The sequence below is a fragment of the Heloderma suspectum genome, chromosome 3, assembly GCF_057233095.1.
Source record: "Heloderma suspectum isolate Gila_16-S chromosome 3, 16-S_ref, whole genome shotgun sequence".
Lineage (NCBI taxonomy): Eukaryota > Metazoa > Chordata > Lepidosauria > Squamata > Helodermatidae > Heloderma > Heloderma suspectum.
This window is the reverse complement of record NC_139460.1, coordinates 268,686,865-268,709,512: the sequence shown is the minus strand read 5'-3', so window position 1 is coordinate 268,709,512 and position 22,648 is coordinate 268,686,865. Positions and strand designations below refer to the sequence as shown.

At 46.2% G+C, this 22,648-nt stretch overlaps 1 protein-coding gene across 1 annotated transcript; it reads left to right on the top strand.

The window, feature by feature from the left end:
• Positions 1-11,272: 11,272 nt before the first annotated feature.
• On the top strand, positions 11,273-18,766 carry A4GNT (alpha-1,4-N-acetylglucosaminyltransferase). The gene is made up of 2 exons (XM_084845675.1): positions 11,273-11,754; positions 18,155-18,766. Exons 1-2 carry the CDS (start codon positions 11,344-11,346, stop codon positions 18,764-18,766), a joined length of 1,023 nt encoding a protein of 340 aa, XP_084701801.1. The 5' UTR covers positions 11,273-11,343.
• The last annotated feature ends 3,882 nt before the right edge of the window (positions 18,767-22,648 follow it).

The following is a 22,648-nucleotide window of genomic DNA, read 5'->3' as shown; positions in this document are numbered from 1 at the left end:
AGTGAGGCTGGATTCTTAGAATCTGGCCCCCTGGAGTCCGTGGTGGAATGGACTGCTCCCCCCCGCCACCCCGCGAAGCCCAGTTGGGACAGACCCTACCTGACTCATTCATCCACTTCCATCCGTCCCGTCCATCCCATCTGCTGCCACCTGTCTGTGGACGAGACGCAAATGGCATCCAGCGTAGTGGACACCATTTGTGTCCCTGCCTTTGGCCGTGATAGGCTACATAAATCTTTACGTAAAATCTTTACGTAAAGATTTACGTAGCCTATCACGGACAAAGGCAGGGACACAAATGGCATAGCGGACGCTATTTGTGTACCTGCTCTTTGCCGTGATAGGCTACGTAAAGATTTACATAGCCTATCACGGCCAAAGGCAGGGACGCAAATGGCGTCTGCTATGCCGGACACCATTTGCGTCCCGTCCGCAGACAGGCAGCAGCGGACGGGATGGATGGCAGCAGATGGACGGCACCAGGTAGTGTCTGTCCTGACTGGGCTTCATGGGGTGGCAGGGGGGAGCAGTCCATTCCGCCATGGACTCTGGGGGGCCAGATTCTAAGAATCCGGCCTCATTGGAGTCCGTGGTGGAATTCTCTGCCATCCCTAGTTTCAACAGAATGTGTCATCCACATACCTTGCTGCTAGCAGACCATGAACAGCCGCTATCCAGCACTTTAACCTTAGTTCAAAGGGTCATCAACAACAAGGAATCTGCAGATATAGATACATGCAATGTCTTTCCATGTGGGTCCCAGGTGAAACGATTCCATTAGCTATGCCATGGATGCCAGTGGTTTCATGGATGCTAGATTATGTTTTTCTGCAAAAGAAATAATTCTCCTCTCATTTTCCAATCAACAACATCCAAGTTAGGAAATACAAAGTACAGGTCAGACTTCCCCAAGCTGACCAAGATATCCTCTAGATATATTGGACTGTAACCCCCATCATCAGCAGGCTGGCTGGGGGTGATGGGAGTTGCAGTCCAACACATCTGAAAGGTGCCAGGTTGGGGAGACTGGCATATATTATTTCTGAGCAAAGCAGCATCATTCTCTAAGGCAAGCTAAGCAAGAAGTCACATTAAACTCTCCACAACAAAGGGAGAAGTAGCAAAGAGGAAATGACATATGTACACTGTCTCTGAAGAAACCTAGCTTTCTGTTTCTGTTATGCTCATAATTGCAGTTTGGTATCTTTCCTGAGCTCCTATGCTATTCTAGGTACATTGCTGCTACTTGATTATGTTCTCATTGTCACTCCAAAGTACTTGTCTCCACATTTCCACCAGCAAACTCTTCTCATTACACTGCACAGGTCTTGGCTGTTTTACTACTTCCCTACTTGTAATAGTCTCCTTTAAAAGGCAGTGGGGGGGTATGTTTCCTCTTTTTATCTCAGGGCAAATAATGTACAAAAATCAGCTCCAGAAAAGGTGGATGCACTAGAAGTTAGAATCAGTGGTACATGTCCTGGATACAAAGGATTTCCTGATACACTTTTTGTGTTGGTGTTTACACAAGTCTAGCAATAGCTTTTCAAAGAATCAGTTTTCCAGTGCATGGTCAGTCCTGCAAAAGGTGCAAGCACAGCCTGCCTTACCTGATCGCACCAGGTAAGTTCTCATTTATTTTAAAATGCATCATTGGGGGCGGGGGTTAAAAAAAGAGGATGGGAAATATAGATTGGAGATCAATTACTTTTGCCTATATTTAGAAGCTTGAATTGATCAGTCATGATAGTCACATAAGACATATTTTTTGAGAGTCACAGGATCACTCTGTGAGCGGCTTGAATTTCAGGACAGTGCATGACTCTATGATAATTAATGTGGTAGTTTCAAGAGGGTATATAAGTCTATACACAAAGCTGAGCATTCTTCAACAGACAAAAAACCTGCTTGAACAGAGAATGAAAAAAGTGATGTTATTATCTTAAATATTACCCAAAAGCACAAATGGAGGTACAAATAGCCCAATCCTATTTATGTCTATTCCGGAGTAAGCCCCATTGACTTAGTGGACATCAGAAAGTGTGCATCAGATTACAGCTTTACAATCCAAACCTATACAGGTCTACTCAGAAGCAAGCCCCACTGAGTTCAATTGGGTTTACTCTCAGGTAAGTGTGTATAGGATTGCAGCTCTAGTGTAATACATAGATGTTACCAAAGAAATCCATTAGAATCATCAAGGGACATGAAACTTGCCCACACAGAACAGGAAACAGAAATATATTATTTATTTATTTATTTCTATACCACCCAATAGCCGAGGTTCTCTGGGCAGTTCATAAAAATTAAAACCAAAAAGCACCCAACAGAACCATATAAAATATAAAAACATTAAAACCACAACATAACAATACAACCAGAATAAAACCAGAATAAAACCTAGCAGCAATGCAGGGATTTAAAACACAGATTTAAAACAGCAAAGCTAATATAGTTAATATGAGCCATATTCCAAACAAGAAAGGATGCAGATTTTGTATTCATGATCATGGTTTTATGCTGTAAAAGTACATGTTTGTGATATGAATGCACACAATTACATAAGTGTTGGGGCAGATTATTTCCAAGTATCATGATAAAAGCCATCTATATCTGGCTTTCATGCTGCAAATAGGAAAGAAACATTATTAGCTTGGATTCTAAGAGAAGTTAAATTAAGGACATTCGTGGTAGGAAAGTTCCCATCCCCTTCTCCCCACTGCAGTCCCCTGTGCCCCCAAAAGGCCTCTCCTGAGAATTGGGGGTCTTCTCAAATCATATGGGATGGAGTGCAGCAGGTTGCTGGGGAAGGGAATTGCCCTGAATCAGGCAGGGGTCCACACAATCTGGGGTAATTCTCCCCTTTCCCAGTAGGCCCCCATACCTCATCCCACATTGTTCAGGAACACTTTTAGCCTCTGGAAAAGCTTTTTAGGGGTGCTGCAGGGAGAAGAAGAAGATGTGAAACTTATTTGTTTACTTCCTGAAATTCACTTCTCTTGGGATCCAAATCACTGTTGGAACCTCCACATTGCAAATATGTATTAGCCCAGCTATAATGTCTGAAGCATTTGAATTATTTTTTTGCTGCTCTGGACTCTCCAAACTCTGGACACAAACGTTCTAGATGCCAGAAACTGCCTGAGGCTGGATTGCTTTGGATTAGCTTATTCTCATAAGAATGCAGAGAAAGAGTTTGGGAATTTGCGGTGAACGGTAGCCTGTGGCAGTGTTACGGACGTTGGCTGACCATCCTTTGTCATGCTGATTGGTTTGGCTGTTTGTTTGTTTGTTTGTTTGTCTTCCATACGCTGATTAACAAGTTCTGATGGCACATAACCCTGCCTTCAGAGAACGTCACTCCTCGGAGCTAAGGACTGAGGAAGAGTTTGGAGCAAGTTTACAGTCTGAACTGAAGAAGAGGCATCTTACCTAAACCAGGGTGCAGCTTTGGATTGAGGTAGCAGCAGCTCCTTTCTCAGGATCTGGTGCAAAATCAGTTGGCACAACTGATTCACAAAATCTTCCGCCACTCACACAGCCTAGAATCTACGCTATTTGCGTTCCTCTTATTTTCGCCGTCTTAGTCTACGTAAATGTTTACGTAGACTAAGACGTGCCAAAATAAGGACCACAAATGGCGGCAGCCATGGCCGCCGCCATTTGCGTATGCGCGGGGGGGATTGTTGTTTTTTTAAGTCAGCCGTGATAGGCTACGTAAAGATTTACGTAGCCTATCACGTTTGTTTGTTTGTTTGTTTATTTGTTTGTTTAAACCTGGAAATGGCGGTGGCGGCAGCCGGTCAGAAGACCGGCCGCAGCTGCCGAACCGCAGCCTGAGCCGCCGCCGGAGCCACCGCCGCCAGGAAGATCTGCCCCAGGTAAGTCCCATCCCGGGGGGGTGGCGGGCCATTCCACCACCGATTTCAGGGGGCCGAATGCGCTGGCATTCGGCCTCCCCGAGATCCATGGCGGAACTTTCGTACATCCCTAGGATAATCACGTTTTAATGTGATGGCATTTACCTCCCCAGTCTACCGAATTTGATGCGCTAGCAGACGCAATGTAGATCGGCCCCCAGTCAACAATGTGGCCATCAAATTCTGCACTACTGCAGTTTCCGAGCCATCTTCAAAGGCAGCCCAGTGTGCAACACATTGCAGTAATGTAATCTGGAGGTTACCAGAGTACAGACCACTGATACTAGGCTATCCCTATCCAGATAAGTTTGCAACTGGTATAACAATCAAAGCTGGTAGAAGGCCCTCCGTGTCACAGAGGCCACCTGAGCCTCCAATGACAATGATGGGTTCAGGAGTACCCCAAGCTGCACACCTGCTCTTTCAGCAAGAATGTAGCCCCCATCCAGAACTGGCTGCACTTCCCCCATCCAGTCCCAGGAACCACCCACCAGCAGAGTCTCAAGTCTTTTGGATTAATCCTCAATTTATTGGCTCTCATTCAGTCCATTACCAAGTTCATCACATCCACTGCCACAGCTGCCTGAGACGAAAAGAAGTAGAGTTGCACATCATCAGCATACTGATGACAATGCACCCCAAAACTCTGGATGACCCCACACAGTGGTTTCATGTAGATGTTAAACAACATAAGGAATAGAATTGACTCCTGCAGAGGCCCACACTGGAGGATCCATGGAGCTGAGCAATACCCCACTCAAGCACCATCCTCTGGAAACAATGATTCAGGTAGGAGCGCCAAGTGGAACCACCGCAAAGCAGTGCCTGCAACTCCCAACTCAGACATCCACTCCAGCAGGATACCATGGTCAATGGTAGCAAATGCTGCCAAGAGATAAAGGAGTATCAACAGGGACACACTCCCCTTGTCTCTCTCCTGACACAGGTCATCATGCAGGGCAACCAAGGCAGTCTCAGTACCAAAACTAGGCTTGAACCCTGACTGAAATGGATCCAGAAAATCAGTCTCATCCAAGAGTGCCTGGAAGTGGTCAACCAGCCACTCAAATACCTTGGCCAGGAAAGGGATCTGCACAACCAACCTAAAATTGTTCAGATCTTCCAGATCCAGAGAGTGCTTCTTAAGGAGTGATCTTATTGACACCTCTTTCGGGTGATCAGGGACCTCTTGTAAGAAGGCATATACCACCTCCCTGGCCCAACCAGCTGTCCATTCCCTGCTACATGATTTCACCAATCATGAAGGGCAAGGATGCAACATGCAAGTGGTTGTATGGGCTCCTCCATGTATCTTGTTCATGGCCTCGAGCTGTACTAACTGAACCAGACTGCACTCTGGACACCTGATGAAACTGATCGACTAAAACAAGGGAGTCACAGACCTGACAGATGCAAGTGATTTGTTCCTCAAAATGCTGAGCAAATAGATCACAGTGGGCTGCCAAAGCTTCAACCGTCTCCTTTGGGCCAGTTTATAATAGGCCCTGGACTACCTAGAAAAGCTCTGCTGGTCAGCATGGGGAGGATGCAATGAAGGCAGAGAAGCAGTGCTTCTTTGCTGCCTCTGCTGCCACTAAGCAGGCTCGATGTTAATCACATGCTAGTGATTTGATTGCATTCATCAGGAGTTTTTCTCCACTTGTGTTCTAGTTGTCTCCCAGCTTCCTTCATCATCCTAACCTCCAGAGCATACCATGGTGCCATCTGGACTCTGCTAAGCAAGAGAGGATGCTCAGGAGTGATCATTTCAACCTCCCTGGCCAACTCCATATTCCACAGATCGACCAGAACTTCAACAGGAGCACCTGTTTTGTCATTAGGAAACACCACCAGAGCTGACTGGAACTAATTGGATCCATCAGCCCCCAGGGCGGACCATCTTAAATGAGATATATTATGGTGTAGAGGAAAGATATATTGTGGTTAGGGATGCTGGAGAAATCTGCCACGGACTCAAGTGAGGCCAGATTCCAAAGAATCTGACCTCCAGAATCCATGGCAGACCAGCCACACTCACCTCCGGGTCTGGAGGAGTTCCCACGAGGAGGAGTTATACGGCTCTCCAGAATCGTATAAAATGAAATATGCTAACGACAGCTGCCATTAGCTTGTCACAGGAAAGTTACAGCCATAAATGGCATATTGTATGCCATTTGAGGCCATAAAGCACTTACTTTTAACTAAATGCAGCCATTAAAACCTTCAATTTAGGTAAAAGTAAGTGCTTTACAGCCACAAATTCCATAAAATATGCCATTTACGGCTGTAATTTTCCCACGATAGGCTAATGGCAGCTGCCATTAGCATATTGTGTTTTATAGGAAGCTAGAGAGCTGCTTCACCAACTCTGGCAGATGCAGCAAGGCTCTGGAGGACTCCGCAGGGCCCCAAGCAGCCCGAAGTGCCCCACAAAGGAGCCCCCTGGACCAGACAGTGGTTCATACATCCCTAATTGTGGTGTACTGCATACAAATCATTAAGATCTCAACACTATGTTCTCCTTGTGTATTTCTAAATAAAGCAAATATTAGAAAGATGCCACAATGACTGACTGAAAAGGGACATGATAGTGCTCCTCAAATACCTCAAGGGCTGTCACATCAAAGAGGTCAAAGATTTGTTCTCTGCTGCCTCAGAGGCCTAGTTCTAATGGGCTTAAGGTATGGAAGGGCATATTTCAGCTGAACATGAGGAGAAACATCTTAATGGTAAGAGCAGTTTGACAAAGGAGCCAATTACCTAAAGTGGTCATGGGTTCTCCCTCATTTGAGGTCTTCAAGCAGAGGCTGGACAGCCACTTGTTGGGTTTGCTCTAGCTCTGGAACTCCTGCATTGAGCAGGGGGTTGGACTAGATAGCTGGCAAGATGCTTTCTGACTCTATGATCCTATAAGTCTCTAGTTCTTTCTCATCCAGAGGAAATTGAACCATGTGGGAATTTCCCTGGAACTTCCCACCGTGCAGAAAGCGGGGAGTGGGCAAAAATACCACCTACCGACAGGTGGATGTAGAAGGAATTCCATGAGGAATTGTGGTGGCCCCCTTGCTCTATATTTGGTAACTTACTTACAAGTATCTTTATGCACACCAAGAATGTAACAATTCAGTGTACAGAAGAATGACGATATTGACTGATGACTTCATTCACAGCAAAATTGAGAAGCTTTTCATACTCCTGGCTTTATTATGGAAAATTCCAGACTTCACAATTTTCCATTCTCAACCTTCTTGTTACTCCAGCCATTTTCCCATCCAATGGTACCTTTTATTTGAAAAGTTGCAGGCTTCTGTTGAGCTCATACACAAGACTGTGTTCTTTGAGTTTGGATTCATTCATCCAGAATAATCACCATATTTACAATCCCTAACACAGAACAATAATAAAGAATCTACACATCTACTATACACGTACTGGAAAATGAGAATTTATTTTACCGCTCATTAGCCCCCTGACTCTGTGTACAACAGAACAGTTAATGTTCACTGAGGGGTGATTAATCTGCAACATAGCTGTAATGCACTCTGAAACCAGCCCACTTCCCTTCCCTATGCTCCAATGACAGACAATCAGATGCTTGCTAGAATATTAAATTATTCATGTCACTTAGAGTTTGCAGCCTTTTTTCAACATTACATTGCTTGAAATGATTCCAGTGTCACTGGCAATGTTATTGGATTCCATTGTAATTGGACGTTCCTATTATGAAAGGCAAATCGGAAACAAAATGGACAATATTTATTAAGCAACCAGGATAGGAACCAGCAACTTGCTGAGGAGTGACTTGAAACCTCCACTCAGCCTGCACGAGTAAATACTTTTTTCAGGGAGAGCTACAGAAAAAAAGCTCAGTCAGTTCCAGCCCTTTTTCATGGCAATGGAAATCTCCCCAATGCAAACTATGAATGTGGCAGGAAAGAGGGAGCAGCCATGACCTGTCCTTTCAAAACCGGTGGGTGTTCTAAGGTACCAACAAAGAGAGGATGTGGCCTTTTAATGTACATCAGCTACACGTGTTTGGAGATGGTGCAACTGAGTTCAGTAAAGACTCTGATTTGAGAGGAGTTGTTATTGAAAACAAAGACATGAAGCAATACCCAGGATGCTAACAAACAGGAATCCCATCTGCTGCATCTTCCAGAAGTCTCCTGCAGAGACAGCTGGCCTGAAAAACTGCAGGCATCCGCTGAACACATCACACTCATGATCTATGGCTCCTTCAGGACACTTCCAGAATAGCTGCAAGAGCCAGGTAAGGTGGGACAGACATAATCTCAGTATGTCACAGTTTAGGATGGAGTTTTCTCCTAAAAACTGTATTTCTTTAAAAAAAAAAAAAATGGGGGGGGGGGACACACAGGACAGAGGATTATTTTTTCCTTTTCCTTTTATTTTTGATGTCACCAAAGAACTTCATGGAACTACCATCCTTCTCTGATATTGCTGCACCAGAATGATACAGTCTTCCTCACCCGCTCATATCTGCTTTCATCTCATGAAAGGGATACTCCTAATCAGTACAGCCGAAACAGCTCCCATAGAGCGTGTTAGCCATTCAGCACCCCATTTGTAAGAGAAGAGAGTGCAGCCACTTGGCAGGGGTATGGGATTCTGTTCTAACTGGAATTCACAATTCTAACCAGAAGTCAGTATTCCACAAAGGACATTGATTTCAGCAACAACAATTACATCTACAGCAAATATGAGGAGGATGCATTAAATGGCCACTTGGTGGCAGCTCAGGGGAAAGGAACCTGCTGGCAAAATATTTTTCCCTTGGAAAAGGTGGTGAGGAGACATGTTTTTATTTTATATTTTGCATATTGCCATGCATAGTGCTGCTGCTGCATCCTCTAGTGTCTATTGTCTCTAGAATTTGCAAATAAAATGCTTGTAGGATTTTGGAGAATGTCATATTTTTTGGCATGGCGTGGAGGTATCTAGTGGAGATGCTAAGGACTCTGCACTCGTTAGAAATACAAAGCTAAAACAACAACAGGAATACTCCCAAAGTTCAGGCTGCAATTCTGTGCACACTTACCAGGGAGTAAGCTCCACTGAAAACAGTAATAATTACTTTTGAATAGATATGTATAGGATGGCACCGTCAACCAGGATTGCACCGTCAAACAGGATTGCACCTAGCATCAACTAGGGCTGTGTGCACCGCTTTGGCCCAAAGCCTGACTTCCAAGCTGAAGCGGGGTGCTTCGGGCTGCTTTGGGCCATTTCTGAGGTGAGGCAGAGGGGGCACGAAGCACGTTGGGTCGCTCCAAAGCACTTCAGAGGCGCTTCGGAGAGATCGAGAAACCCAGCCGTGCTGCTGCTGCCTTAGACTCCAGCTCCTTACCTGGGCCCTTGGGACACATGCCGGCAGCCTTCTTCCTGTTCCAGGGCATTGCCATTTTTAAAATGATGACTCCTTGTATTTCCAGAAAGAGATCCTACTGTCAACCGCTGTCAAGCTGTTGTTTTCTTACCCCATGCAAACAATGGCAATTTTTCCAGGAGGACTGAATTGGCTCAAGAGGAGATGCGTGTGCAAATGGCCTCCCAAAAGTATCCACTGTATTTTTGGGCAGGGGGCAGAAATTATCCAACAGTCTCTTGTGGGTAGTACTTACCATTAATAATGGCAGTAGCACCACTTCTTTCATTCAACCTAAGTTTTGTTTTTGATGGGAATTATTGTATTGCTGCCTCCTGTTAAACAGGCAGTTAGCAGAGAAAAACAAGAAGGCATAACAGAATGACCATTTACCAATCCCACATGAATACACACAGCTAAAATTAAAGGAGACCACACCCTTCTTTTGTGAAGAAAAGGTAAAATGGTTTACTCACAGTTTCTTGCATTAAAGGTACAGCATATATTTAAAGGTACAGCATATAGTTTCAGACAAAGTTTTTCAGTCCATTTCTTTGTGTTCTATTACACTGGCAGGAGAGAGAGCAAAACAGGTGTGCTCCCAGCAATGGTGGAAAGTGGGGGGGGGGGAGGAGCAGGAAACCACATGGGAGGCTATAGAGATCCTAAGGCTAGCTATGCCCAAAATTCCCATAACTTAACTAGCTAACTGAAACACTGCCCCCTTCCTGTAACTTGCAGACAAGGTTGCAATATTCCCCACAATTTTGTAGGGATGTACGAATCCCTTACCTGGCTCTGCGAAGAGGGATCCACGGTGGGGGGGAGGCACTCTGTCCCTCCCCCTGGAATCCTCCCTGGCCGGCTCCATGGAGCCACCAGCCAGGGCCATCCACAGCCGGAGTTCCGGCCGCGGCCGGACTGCTGCGGCCACAAATGGCGGCCGTCATAGCGGCCGCCATTTGCATCCTGCCAGGCTGCCATGATAGGCTACGTAAGTATTTACGTAGCTTATCACGGCAAAGAGCAGGGACGCAAATGGCGGCCGCTACGCCATTTGCGCCGCGCCTGCTACTCTTTCCGCTACGTAAGTATTTACGTAGCCTATCATGGTAAAGGCAGCCATGCAAATGGCATAGTGGCCGCCATTTGCATGGCTGCCTTTACCATGATAGACTACGTAAATACTTACGTAGCCTATCACGGAAAGAGCAGCGGCGCAAACAGCATAGCGGCCGCCGTTTGTGTCCCTGCTCTTTGCCGTGATAGGCTACGTAAATACTTACGTAGCCTATCACGGCAGCCTGGCAGGATGCAAATGGTGACCGCTATGACGGCCGCCATTTGCGGCCACAGCAGCAGGCCAAGAGACCAGCTGCCGCCGCCACCACCAGAGCTGCCGCCACCACCGGAGCCCCAGGTAAGCTTCGTCCCCGGGGGATTCCGCAGGGTGGCAGGGGGTGGGAGGCCATTCCACCATGGGTTTTGGGGGGCCGAATGCACTGAAATCTGTGGCGGAATTCTCCACCATCCCTACAATTTTGTCTACTGCTGCAAATGGCAGCAGTGGCAACTGTGTGTTGGCAGTCTGGCCGCCATTTTGTATCCTCCTCAATGCCCCAGCGAGCATCATTCTGGGACATGCTATGGGGAGAAATGGCAGCTGCTATAAAAAATGATGAAGGGAGTGAAAAAAGAAATCTCAGGAATTTTCTCAGGAAAATGTCTTCTGAGAAATGTAGGCTCAGCTCTTCTCAAGAGTCTTCTGAATGTGTCTTCTCATCCCACATTTAGACTGAAGTTTTATTAAGGGATCACAGCCTTTTGCTTAGGAGGAGAGTGATAACTTATTACTTACTACTGAAGACTTTGAACTGCAAGAGAGTAAAAAGTGTGTGCGTGTGTGTGCACGCATGCATGCGTGTGTGCGTGTACGTGTGGGGGGGGGGAGAGAAAGAAAGAAAGAAAGAACCAGAGTTGAGTTTATGACTAATATTTATTTATTTATTTATATCAGAGGTTCAAGGACCAGTCAACATGCTAAAGGAGATCCAGGTGTGCTTGTTTATCACCTTTTTGTCTGCATTTGGAATATTTTATGAGCTGTACCAAGCACCTGGTTGCTTCTTTTCCTGCAAGCCTATTTCCAAACAGTTCCGGACACCTGAAGATGTCATGGCCGAGGGCAGAAGTATCATCCTTCTGGAGACAACTGACCATTTGCAGCCTCCTCCCCTGGTTTTATGTTCTGTGGAATCTGCTGCCAGAATTTATCCAGATAGGCCCATCATTTTCTTTATGAAAGGGTTGGGCAATAATACAATGGCAGATCTCAAATCTTTTTACCCATCACTTACTTTCTTATCTGCTATGAAAAATGTTTTCATTTTTCCCCTTCAGATGGACATTTTGTTCCAGGACACACCTCTACTCCCATGGTACCTTAAGGTAAGTGGGAAAGTGGGGTTGCTTTTTTGTGGGGTGAGAGAAAGAGACACAAATAAATACAATAGATCTTTCTGACAAATGCTGATCTTTTTTGGGTGGGAGTTATCAGTGGAAAGAAAATGAAGATGTTACACCCCACCCCACCCCATTCCTACTAAGACTTTGATTTATAACTAGGCTGAAATTCTAGGTCATCCTATAAAGCTGAAGGCTATCAGTGGCTACTAATCTTGATGGCTATGTGCTACCTCCAGTACCAGGGGCATTGAGCCTGTATACACCAGTTGCTGGGGAACATGGGTGGGAGGGTGTTGTTGTGCTCATGCCCTGCTTGTGGGTTCCCGGTCAACAGCTGGTTGGCCTCTGTGTCAACAGTATGCCAGACTAGATGGACCCTTGGTCTGATCCAGCAGGGTGTCAAGAGCGCCCTAGAGGCTTCTTTCAGTACACTCCAATAGCCAACTCAAGACACAGACAAAAGGATTCTTTTCAAGGCTTTAATCCTTTTAGAACTTAATGACTCTTTCAGATGCTAATCACCAATGACTAAGAAATGAACAGCAGAGTAGCCTATGCTCCGGGTAGGCAGTTGATCCCCATTTGAAGGAAAATCACTTGAAGACCCTGAACTTATGGGTTAGGGAGAGATCCTCCCTCTTTCCCTTGGGTCCACAGGAGGCGGTCATTGCTTGCACATCAAACGGGCGCTACGCCTCCTTTCCGCACCCTCCATCGCTCGTCGCTCCCTGCATCTGTGTCGAGCATCTAGCAAGGCCCCCTCCTGCACTCTCTCACTGCCAGGGTCACTATCTATCTCAGGAATGCTGGCAGGAGGAATCTGTGCCTGTGAGAGATGAGCATGCTCCTCTCCCACAGATTTCTGATCGTCCTCAGAATCAGAACTGCTCTGGGGTTCTATCGGCTCAGTTTCCACCCTGACACAGAGGTCTTCTTATGTTCTTATGTTCTTATTTCATTGTATACCTACATTTAGTGAAAATTCACATTTCTCAGTTGAGGCTTGGCACAGCTGTACGTTTTACCAGGTTTTCAAAACATGTTTTTCAGATATCCTTAGGTTCATTTTACCCTAGATTGGTGATGTATGCTGATCACCATACATAACAGTAAGCCCAAGCAGAAAGCAGCGTGGAGAAATTACACAATCTCACAGCACAAACCCTAGGTAATGTTACATCTGCAGTGGGTCACTGTCATGTTCCCTTGGCCCCCCACCTTCCTCATGCACACAGACACAAGAAGAGAAGCTTCAGTCTCATGTCTTTAATTCACTCTCAACAGGTTCATTACAGATGCAAATCCCCAAAGACTCTCAGGCTACAAAGGAATAACAGCAGGGAATCCAAATGGGAACTATGATGTTGCTAGCAGTTTGAACAGGGACTTGCTGGCTAGAATAACTTAGGGAGGGAAACCCCTCCCATCCAGTGATGCTCCCCTATGTTGACCCTCACGCATCACCAACCGGGTCGACTGTCTGAGCTCCGCCTCTAACATTTCCCGCTTTGCTCTGTGCCGCAGCCTAGCCTCCCTCAGGTCATGCCCCACGCTCTCCTCCTCCTCCTGGATTCTCATGTGGGGGGGGGCTTCAGGCCCAGCCATCTGGGTGCTAGCATCCTGAGAAGCACACCTATCCATATCTGAACTCACATGGGAAGATGCCTCCCCTGGTTCTGGCTGTTCCCCTTCTGAATCTGAACTGCTAACTATCTCCATACACTCAGAATCAACAACCTCAGAGTTTCAACTTCAGTATGTCTGTTGTCTATATTTGGTTAATTTTGTTTAAACAGAAACTGACAAACTGTTGAGAGATTGTTGGATGGGACCTTTATATGAATTCAGGCTATTGGTTCATCTACCCTATTCCAGGTTCTCAGGCAGAGGTCTCTTCCATCAGCCTTTTAACTCAGGGGTGGAAAAAATGCAGGCCACGGGCTGCATATGGCCTGCCAAAACATTTCTGGTGGCCCCCCAGACCATCACCACCCATATCTGTAGCAGCGGTGACACTTCCTATCCCTTATCTCTGATGATAAGCAGGACCCACATCAGTGTGCTCAGGCAGGGAGGCAGCTGTGGCCTCCTCCCTTACCCAGAGACCCCACAGAAGCCCAGATCTCTGCCTTGCCACCACTAATTGGGTCACTGGGGAAGGGGGGAAGCTGCAGACTTCTCCTTCCCCAGTGAACCCCAAAGCCAGCTAAGACTGGCTTTACCACTGCTTATGATCCCTGGTATCTCCAGTTAAAATTTAACTGGAGATACCAGACAATGAATCTTCTGCATGGAAAGCACATGCTCACCCACTGAGCTATGCTCCCTCTCCAACGGTTAAGTGGCCCATGCAGGAGCCAGTATATTAACCCATACAGTGGTCCCCCTTATCATATTAGAGAGGAAAAAATATTGAAGTTATATTCTTGTCCCAGGAGCCTTTGCACTCACATGTATATTCTGGCATTTCCCCTCATGCAGTTTATTGCCTTCTTTAAATGTATAAGGTTCTTGCTCTCTCGGCAACTTGACTTAACCATATTAGGATATTTGTTGCCTATATCTTGTAGAACATATTAAGAAAATATGAAAGCATTAGTCAGCTTCATGCTTATTTAAACCTCTGCCTATTTTGCCTGTTTTTACTTAGCTCTTTGTCTGTGAACGAGGGCATCTCCACACAGAGGCTTTTTAATCCACAATTTTACCAGGGCTTCTGCTTCCAGATTCTTTGCAGGATTAAGATTGGCCCTTTACATGCACTTCCCTTCCCTCCCCCTTTTTCTCTTTATCTGTGAGTTCTTTGTGTTTCATTATAGAGCTACTACATGGTGCAGTTGCTACAACACCATTTCCTCTTTACATGGACAAATTCAAACCAATTCTTTTTTATTAGCTCATTATTTCCCTTTCAAATTAGCCCACAGAAATGATCAGAAACCACAGGAGAGGTGCTGGAGGTTGACAACATCATGTAAAGGACCCACACATTTCCATGAATAACCAATCTTAATCACAGGACAAAAGCCCCATGTGGAGAAACCCTCAATATTTGAAACCAGGGGCAAACAGAAGTCAATTTGCACCTGCAGTATCCCTAACTCTAGGGATGTACGAAAGTCACTTACCTTTTGACGAAATGTGATTCGAGGTGGGGGAGAGGCGCTCCGTCCCTCCCCCCGAAATTCTGGCCAGGGGGGAGGCACCCCGTCCCTCCCGCCATGAATCCTGGCCGGTCGGGTCTGCAAATGGCGGCAGCTGTAGCCGCCGCCGTTTGCGTCCCTGCAGTCAGCTGTGATAGGCTACGTAAATGTTTACGTAGCCTATCACAGCCGAGTAAAACAAAAAACAAAAACCGCGCGTACACAAATGGCGGCACCCATGGGCGCTGCCATTTGCGTTCCTTATTTTGGCACATCTAATCTACGTAAACATTTACGTAGACTACGGCGAAAATAAGGGGAACGCAAATAGCGTAGATGCTATGCTATTTGCATTCCCCTTATTTTCGCCGTAGTCAACGTAAATGTTTACGTAGACTAGACGTGCCAAAATAAGGAATGCAAATGGCGGCGCCCATGGGCGCCACCATTTGCGTACGCACGGGGTTTTTTGTGTTTTTTTACTCAGCCGTGATAGGCTACGTAAACATTTACATAGCCTATCACGGTATTTTTTTAAAATCTAGATTTATGTAGCCTACCACATTTTTTGGTGGGGTTTTTTTTTGTTTTTTACTGGAAATGGCAGCGGCGGCAGCCAGTTGGAAGACCGGCCGCCGCCGAACCACCGCCGGAGCTGCCGCCGCCAGGGAGATTCGCCCAAGGTAAGTCCTGTCGGGGGGGGGGCAGACCGTTTCGCCACCGATTTTGGGGGGCCGAATGCGCTGGCATTTGGCCTCCCTGAGATTCGTGGCGAAATTCTCTGACATCCCTACCTAACTCTCAGAAGAAAGAATGGTGGCTTTGATCAGAATGAAGGGTGGCTAACTAGTGACGATTTATTGAAAGTAATCTTGCTTGTTGTGATACCGAAATGAGCAAAGATGAGAGGAAATATTTTAATCTTAAATAGAATACCAAGCAGTTAATAATAAAACGACACAAAAAACACTGGGGATCAAAGTGATATAGGGTCAAGAATCTTATTTTGGAACTAGATTTAGAGATGCTGACAATGGAAGGGAAGTAAACTTTATAACCTGTAACTGAAATAATCCATTGTTAAAGAAACAGATGTTCAAATAGCTTAAAGGTGCAATCCAATGCATGTTTAGACAGAGAAAAGTCCTACAACTCCCAGCATTCCCCAGCCATCAATGCTGGCTGGGGAATGCTGGGAGTTGTAGGACTTTTTCTGTCTAAACATGCATTGGATTATGCCCTAAGGCTACAATCCTATGCCCACCTACCTGGGCGTAAGCCCCATTGAACTCAGTGTTTCTTACTTCTGGGTAGACATGCATAGGATTACTTGCAAACTCATGAAAATGCGGTGTATATAAATATGACGGTTGGGGTCCAGAGATTTTTAGGAAACTTAATGTGAGCTCCTCTATCTCTTCTTCTTGTGTAAGATTCTAATTTAAAGGCATGATAGCTTTTGAAACATTTTTCCTTGTTACCACTAAGCTTTTCAGAATTGTAAGTGCATGTTACGCCCCTATAAAATATATTGATTCTTTGAAAGTAAATATTCTTCCCCCCAGAAAACCTTCCCTCAAGTTTTTTTTTTTAATGATGTTGTGATGTCCACCCTTTACTCAGGCTTTCACCTATTATCCCTTCACGCCTTGGATAAGAAGCCCTAGGAGTGGGCCCTCATTGCCAGATCAGCTGTACCCACAGACTTAGCTAACCTGTTATCCAGCCACAATTAATGCCAAGTGTGTCAAATTTATCACTGTTACTTCTAATTTGGGAACTGGGTGCTGGCTATGATGTGCTCTTATATGAAGTAGCATAAACGAAGACCCAGCTGGCACAGGGATTTAATTTGTATGTAAGAAACTTTTATTCTAGTTTTCTAAGATGTTATTAATTAGCCTAAACCTGCCTCACTGCACCTCTAAATCCTCTCTCCCCAACCAAGACAGTGCTCTGTCCAACTCCCCACCCTAGCCCTTCCCAAAACCCAACTGAACAAACTGGAAACAAATCCTCCAGAGCCGTCACTCACTCCCTCCTCCTCCCAGGTAGAACTAAAACAGCCAATCACATACAAGCCCCATCCTGTCCACAGTCAATCCTTTCCTACCTGTACATTCATTTCCTGCTAAACTAAATACATCAACAATAAAACATATTAACATAAATAGGGATGGGCGGACTCACAACTGCTTGCCCCACACACCACTCACTGGACCCCTGCCAGCCACCCAACCCTGTTCAAAGCATGCCGTGAGCTGCCAGACAGTCCATGGGCACTTGGTGAGTAATGTGAGATGTCCCACACTGCTCTGGCAGCCACCATTTTCTGCAAAATGCCAGCAACCAGAGTCCCCATTGCCACCTGCCAACCCCTTGTTCTCTCCTCCTTGCTAGGAGAGAATGAAGGGTTGGCTGTCAGCACAGGATTCCTGCCCCTGCTGCATCACAAGCCCTCATGGGCTCCTTCCTCGCAAGGAGATGGTGAGGGCTTGAGAGGCAGCGGGGGTTGCACCAACCCCTTGTTCTCTCCTGCAACCCCCACTGCCTCTCAAGCCTTCACCATCTCCTTGCGAGGATGGAGACCATGAGAGCTTGAGAGGCAGTGGGGGCAGGAGTCCCATCATCACATGCCAGCCCCTTGTTCTTTCCTTGCAAGGAGACTGTGAGGGATTGGTGGGCAGCAGAAAACCATGAGCTTGCCTGACTGGGCGTACAGCAAATCGGGCAGCCTCAGGGATCCGCGAGCTGGCATCTGGGGGGCCTAGCTGGCAGTAATCCGCCGAGCTTCAAGCCCCAACCAGATGCCTGTGCTATCCCCAAACATAACAAGCAGGTGATTTTGTCACAGATGCCAATATAATATTTGTTGACCCACAGAAGGAAAACAGGCATGTAATTCTCACACCTTCTGCTTAACACAAGTAATTCACAGTTTGCTTAGCTACTGGGGCACAAGAACTTATCTATAAGTAGTGAATTGCAACACCCTGATTGGCTCAGGGACCACACTCTCTCAGGTGTACCTGTGTAGGCGGGAGGCCCTCCCAGTCTTTTCCAGTGAGGCATTACATCCAGGATTTGAACCTAGGACCTCCTGCATATGAAACCTGAACTGATCCATGATACTGGGACTTCTTTATTGTTCAAGTGCTCACAGGAAGAAGTCAGTGGTTTGTCTTAGGTCAAGAACTAGGGGCTCTTCCATGACTGTGTGTCCATTTTGAACCTTGCAGGTCAACGCAACACAGCAGAAGAACTGGGTCTATATTATCTCAGATGCAGTCAGGCTTGCAATGGTGTGGAAATACGGTGGAATTTATATGGACACAGATGTCATTTCCATCAGACCCATCCCAGTGGCCAACTTCTTGGCTGCCCAGTCTTCCCAGTTCTCCAGCAATGGGATCCTTGGTTTTCAACATCATCATAGGTTCCTCTGGAATTGCATGGTAGATTTTGTTCAGCACTATAATGGAATCATCTGGGGAAATCAGGGACCTTATTTGATCACAAGGGTGCTAAAGAGGCTATGCAATCTCACAAATTTTGAGAATGTGGAAGATCAGAGATGTCACAACATTTCCTTCTTGCACCCAGAGCGTTTCTATCCCATCCCCTATGGAAACTGGATGAAGTATTATGAGGTGTGGGATTCAAGGCCAGAATTCAATGACTCCTATGCTTTGCACTTGTGGAACTTCATGAATCATCAACAGAAGGAGGTGACCATTGGTAGCAATACACTTGTGGAAAACCTGTTCAAAACATATTGCCCTACTACCTACAGAAGTCTTGTTCAAGCTGCACAAGGAAGTGAACAGATGTCTCAAAATAAAACTAGGTGATTAACTCCAGTGGGACAGGGTGGAACTCCACATACCTGATCAGAGAGTTTTCAGGCTAGTGAAGAGGCATCAGGACGCCCATGAGTACGGCTGCTGCAGTGGCCTGAGATGGACACAGCTGTCATGAAAAGCAAAGAACGGTTTCTGATATGTTCTTTCAAAACACCCCCACCCAAGAGCAATGTGATTGGAGAACTTGGACAAAGTCATTCCCTGATTGGAAGCTACACTTGCTAGTCACAAAATTATACCTCCTCCTCTCCCCGGTCTGTATCAAACTGAGACAAAAAAGCACCCTTTTGGGTGGGTCTGAAGCATCCAAATGAGCCAGCTTTGCCTTGGACCACCTCAGCTCCAAGTTGCCTTCTATGTGGAGGTAGTCCAAATGTCTCCGAAGAAGGATATTTGCCTCAGATTCAAGCTTTGCCCAAGGTGTTTGCTAGGGATGGACGGACTCACCTCTGTCCAGTTTTGCCAGGAGCTTGTTCAGCCACCACCACAACGCACCCCTGCTCGCCATGCAGTGCAAGCTGCTGGATGGCCTGGCGAGTGCCTGACCAGCACCACAGGGCTGGCCATCCCTTTAGCAAGCTGCCATTGGAGGCAGAGGTGGCAGGGAGGGAAGGAAGGAGCCATGCTGCTGCCCTTCCTGCCACCGCTGGTCATTGCATGGAAAAGTCTCCCTTCTTCCCTGTGGGCACCACAGCAGGGAGAAGAAGAGAGGTTTTTACACACAATGACGGGTGCTGGAATTGCCCACTGCTTTTTATTGTGCTTCTTCTCTCTGTTGGGGGGCCAACGGGGAAGAATGGAGATGTACTGTGACCAGGCACTGAAATTGCCTGCTGCTGGTTGTCATGCACAAGTCTCCCTTCTTTCCTGTTGGTGCCCCAGCAGGGAGAAAAAGAGAAACTATAACACACAGTGACTCCCCAGCTCCCATCATTGTGCATAAAGGTCTCTCTTCTTCTCCCTGCTGGCTCACCAACAGGGAAGAAGGGAGACTTGCGCATGACAACCAGCAGCAGGCAATTCCAGCGCCTGTCATTGTGTGTAAAAGTCTCTCTAAGGGAATGAGCGCCCAGAGAGAGGGGTCCGAGAGGCCTAGTTGGGGAGTCCACTGGACTCCAACCTCCTCTCAGACTCCCATGACATCCCTAGTGTTTGCACAGCCCAGCTTCTCCTAACAGCCAAGGTTACTGAAATTAGCCCATGAATTGGTCATGTCTGCAACAAGTTCCTTCCTGCCTACTGGCATTTCAGAAATGGGGCCCTTTAACTAGTTCCCTCCTTGCCAGTGGCTTTATTGAGATTATCTTTTTAAATCATTCATTTATTTTAGTTTGGTTTCTATTAGCATAATTGCACTTTAGTGAAAAAGTGAAATAGAAAATTAAAATGTTATTTACCCAGCAATGGGAGAAGGGACTGTGTAGAAGGCCAGGAAAATCGCATTGCAACCAGTAAACGCAGGGCAAACAATGTAGAAAGGTGGTGGACCACCAACAGTAGCGTAGAGCACTCCTTCACTCCATCCATCAATATTGCTTTGGAATATTGGATAGGCTGGATAGGCTGGTGCTGCAATCGTGTTTATAGGCAGAAAAATTGCCACAAACCAGGTTTTTAAAAGTTGGGAAGACAAGGTGAAAATACTGGAATGCAATAATTTGACAGCAACGTCATCTGGACCCTCCATAATAAATGAATGAACGGCTGATGCCAACTCTAGAGAAAATAGCTGTATGTGGAATAAGAATTGTCATTTGCTATGTATAATTATACATTTTGCAACTGCTGCTGCTGCTGCTTCTAAAGTTAGGCATGCTTTTGTTAAAAAGTAATGTTGACAACAGTGTTGTTTTTCTCATGGGGATATATACTATTTTGTGCATATATTTTGTATCCATTTTTCATTGCCCTATCATTGATAACTGTAGTGAAGGCCTCCGGCAGTAGCAAGTAAACTTGACCAAGGCTGCAATCCTACGCCCCTTTACCTGGAAGTAAACTCCATTGAATTCAGTGGGGCTTCCTTCTGAGTAGATATTATAAGATTGCACGGATAACTGATGGAGCAATATTCAACCCTGACATGAATGAAGACCTCCATCTTATTCCCATGTGCGTAGCTGCTTTTTCTCCTCCCTGTATAATAGATGAGCCAACCGTCCAATGATGGCTATGTCACTGCATGCAGAAATAAAAGAGTCTACTAACTTCTGAGCTTAAATGTATATATTTTCCTATTCAACCTTCCTAGTAACTTTTTGTGAAGGGAGAGAGGATTTTCCATACAGACATTATACACCACTTATTACAGGGCACTGAAAGGACAGGGCCAGTTTCCTTTCTTTAAGAATCATCAAGATTCATGCCTGTCTGCCAATAATGGCAGTCAAGGCAGCTAAACAAACCTACATACACCATTGTGTGACCTTCTCCTAGTTCTTCAGTAATTGTGCAGTTCCCTTATGTGCAGCCTCTGCTTTGGGGCACTCAAGCAAGCAATTAAAAAAATTAAAGCTTTGCCTTCCATCACGTGAGATCCTCATTGCCTTGCATTTGGAGGTAGTCCAAATGTCTCTGAAGCAGGGATTTTTGCCTCAGATTCAAGCCTTGGCCAAGGTGTTTTCACTAGGGATGTACAAAAGTCACTTACCTTTCCACGGATTATGTTGATGGGGGGGAGGCATTCCGTCCCTCCCCCCGGAATCCTCAATGGGGGGGAGGCGATCCGTTCCTCCCCCCCGGAATCCTCCATGGCCGGCTGTGCTCCTCGGCAGCTCCACGGAGCAGCCGGCCAGGCCCAGGCCAGAGCCGTCCACAGCCGGATTTCCGTCCGCAGAGGGCTCTGGGTAAACAAAAAACAAAGAACGCATACGCAAATGGCGGCGGCTACGGCTGCTGCCATTTGCATTCCTTATTTTTGGCCGTCTTAATCTACGTAAATATTGATGTAGACTATGATGGCAAAAATAAAGGGGAATGCAAATAGCGTAGCGGGCGCTATTTGCGTCCCTTTTTGATTCACCATTTTAGCCTACATCCTGCAGTTCCCTTCTGTGAAACACCTGTTTTGGAACACTTTTTCAAAAAATGCAGAAAGCAATCAGACTTCCTCCTCCCTCCCATCCCTGCCATGTCACTTTGTGAGGTTAAGGCTGCAATCCTATACTTACTTATCTGGAAGTAAATCTCACTGAACACTACTGGGTAGACACACACAGGAGTGCTCTGTTAGTTTATTTATCTGCCTGTTTTTGAGGTTCTGAAGGGGATGTATATGTACCATCACCACACCACCCTCTGTTCAAACCTGGAACACACATGGGCCAGGTTGGGGGGAGGGGGGAGCAAGGAAGAGGCAACAGATTAACCAATGTCTCTATTCTATTCTGTGCAATCTCTATAACATGTCAGTGTCACTGTATGGCAGAAATGAGCAATTTTGTTGCCTTCCAGATGTTTTGGCCTACAACTCCCAGCTTTCTTCACCATTGCCTGTGCCGGCTCGGGCTGATGTGAGTTGTGGACCAAAACATCTGGAGGGCCACAGGTTGCTGTGCCCACCCTGCTGTATAGGGTGTCACCCGAGCATCACACACGAAGGAGAAAATACCACTGAGGCACACATGCAGAAAGCAACTGCAACCATCAACCCTGCCTCCTCTCCACAGCTGCTTGTTAGAGCAGAATTATAGCTACGGGGAGGGAGCTTTGTTATCAAACATACAGAGCCTTAATAGACCTCTGAGCACCAATGTTTTAATACACAGTGATTGCACGATCCTCCCTGTTTCTGCCTTACGGTTGGGTCGAAGCTAATATCGTTACCGGAGTAAAGCTAAACAAACAGGCAGAGGGCAATCAGGTACGGTG

What these genes read in the sequence shown, in the direction of transcription:
- A4GNT (XM_084845675.1), top strand. Translation starts at nt 11,344, where the DNA reads ATGCTAAAGGAGATCCAGGTGTGCTTGTTTATCACCTTTTTGTCTGCA. An exon ending in TACTCCCATGGTACCTTAAG is followed by an intron (nt 11,755 to 18,154) that starts GTAAGTGGGAAA and finishes TGAACCTTGCAG; the next exon opens with GTCAACGCAACACAGCAGAA.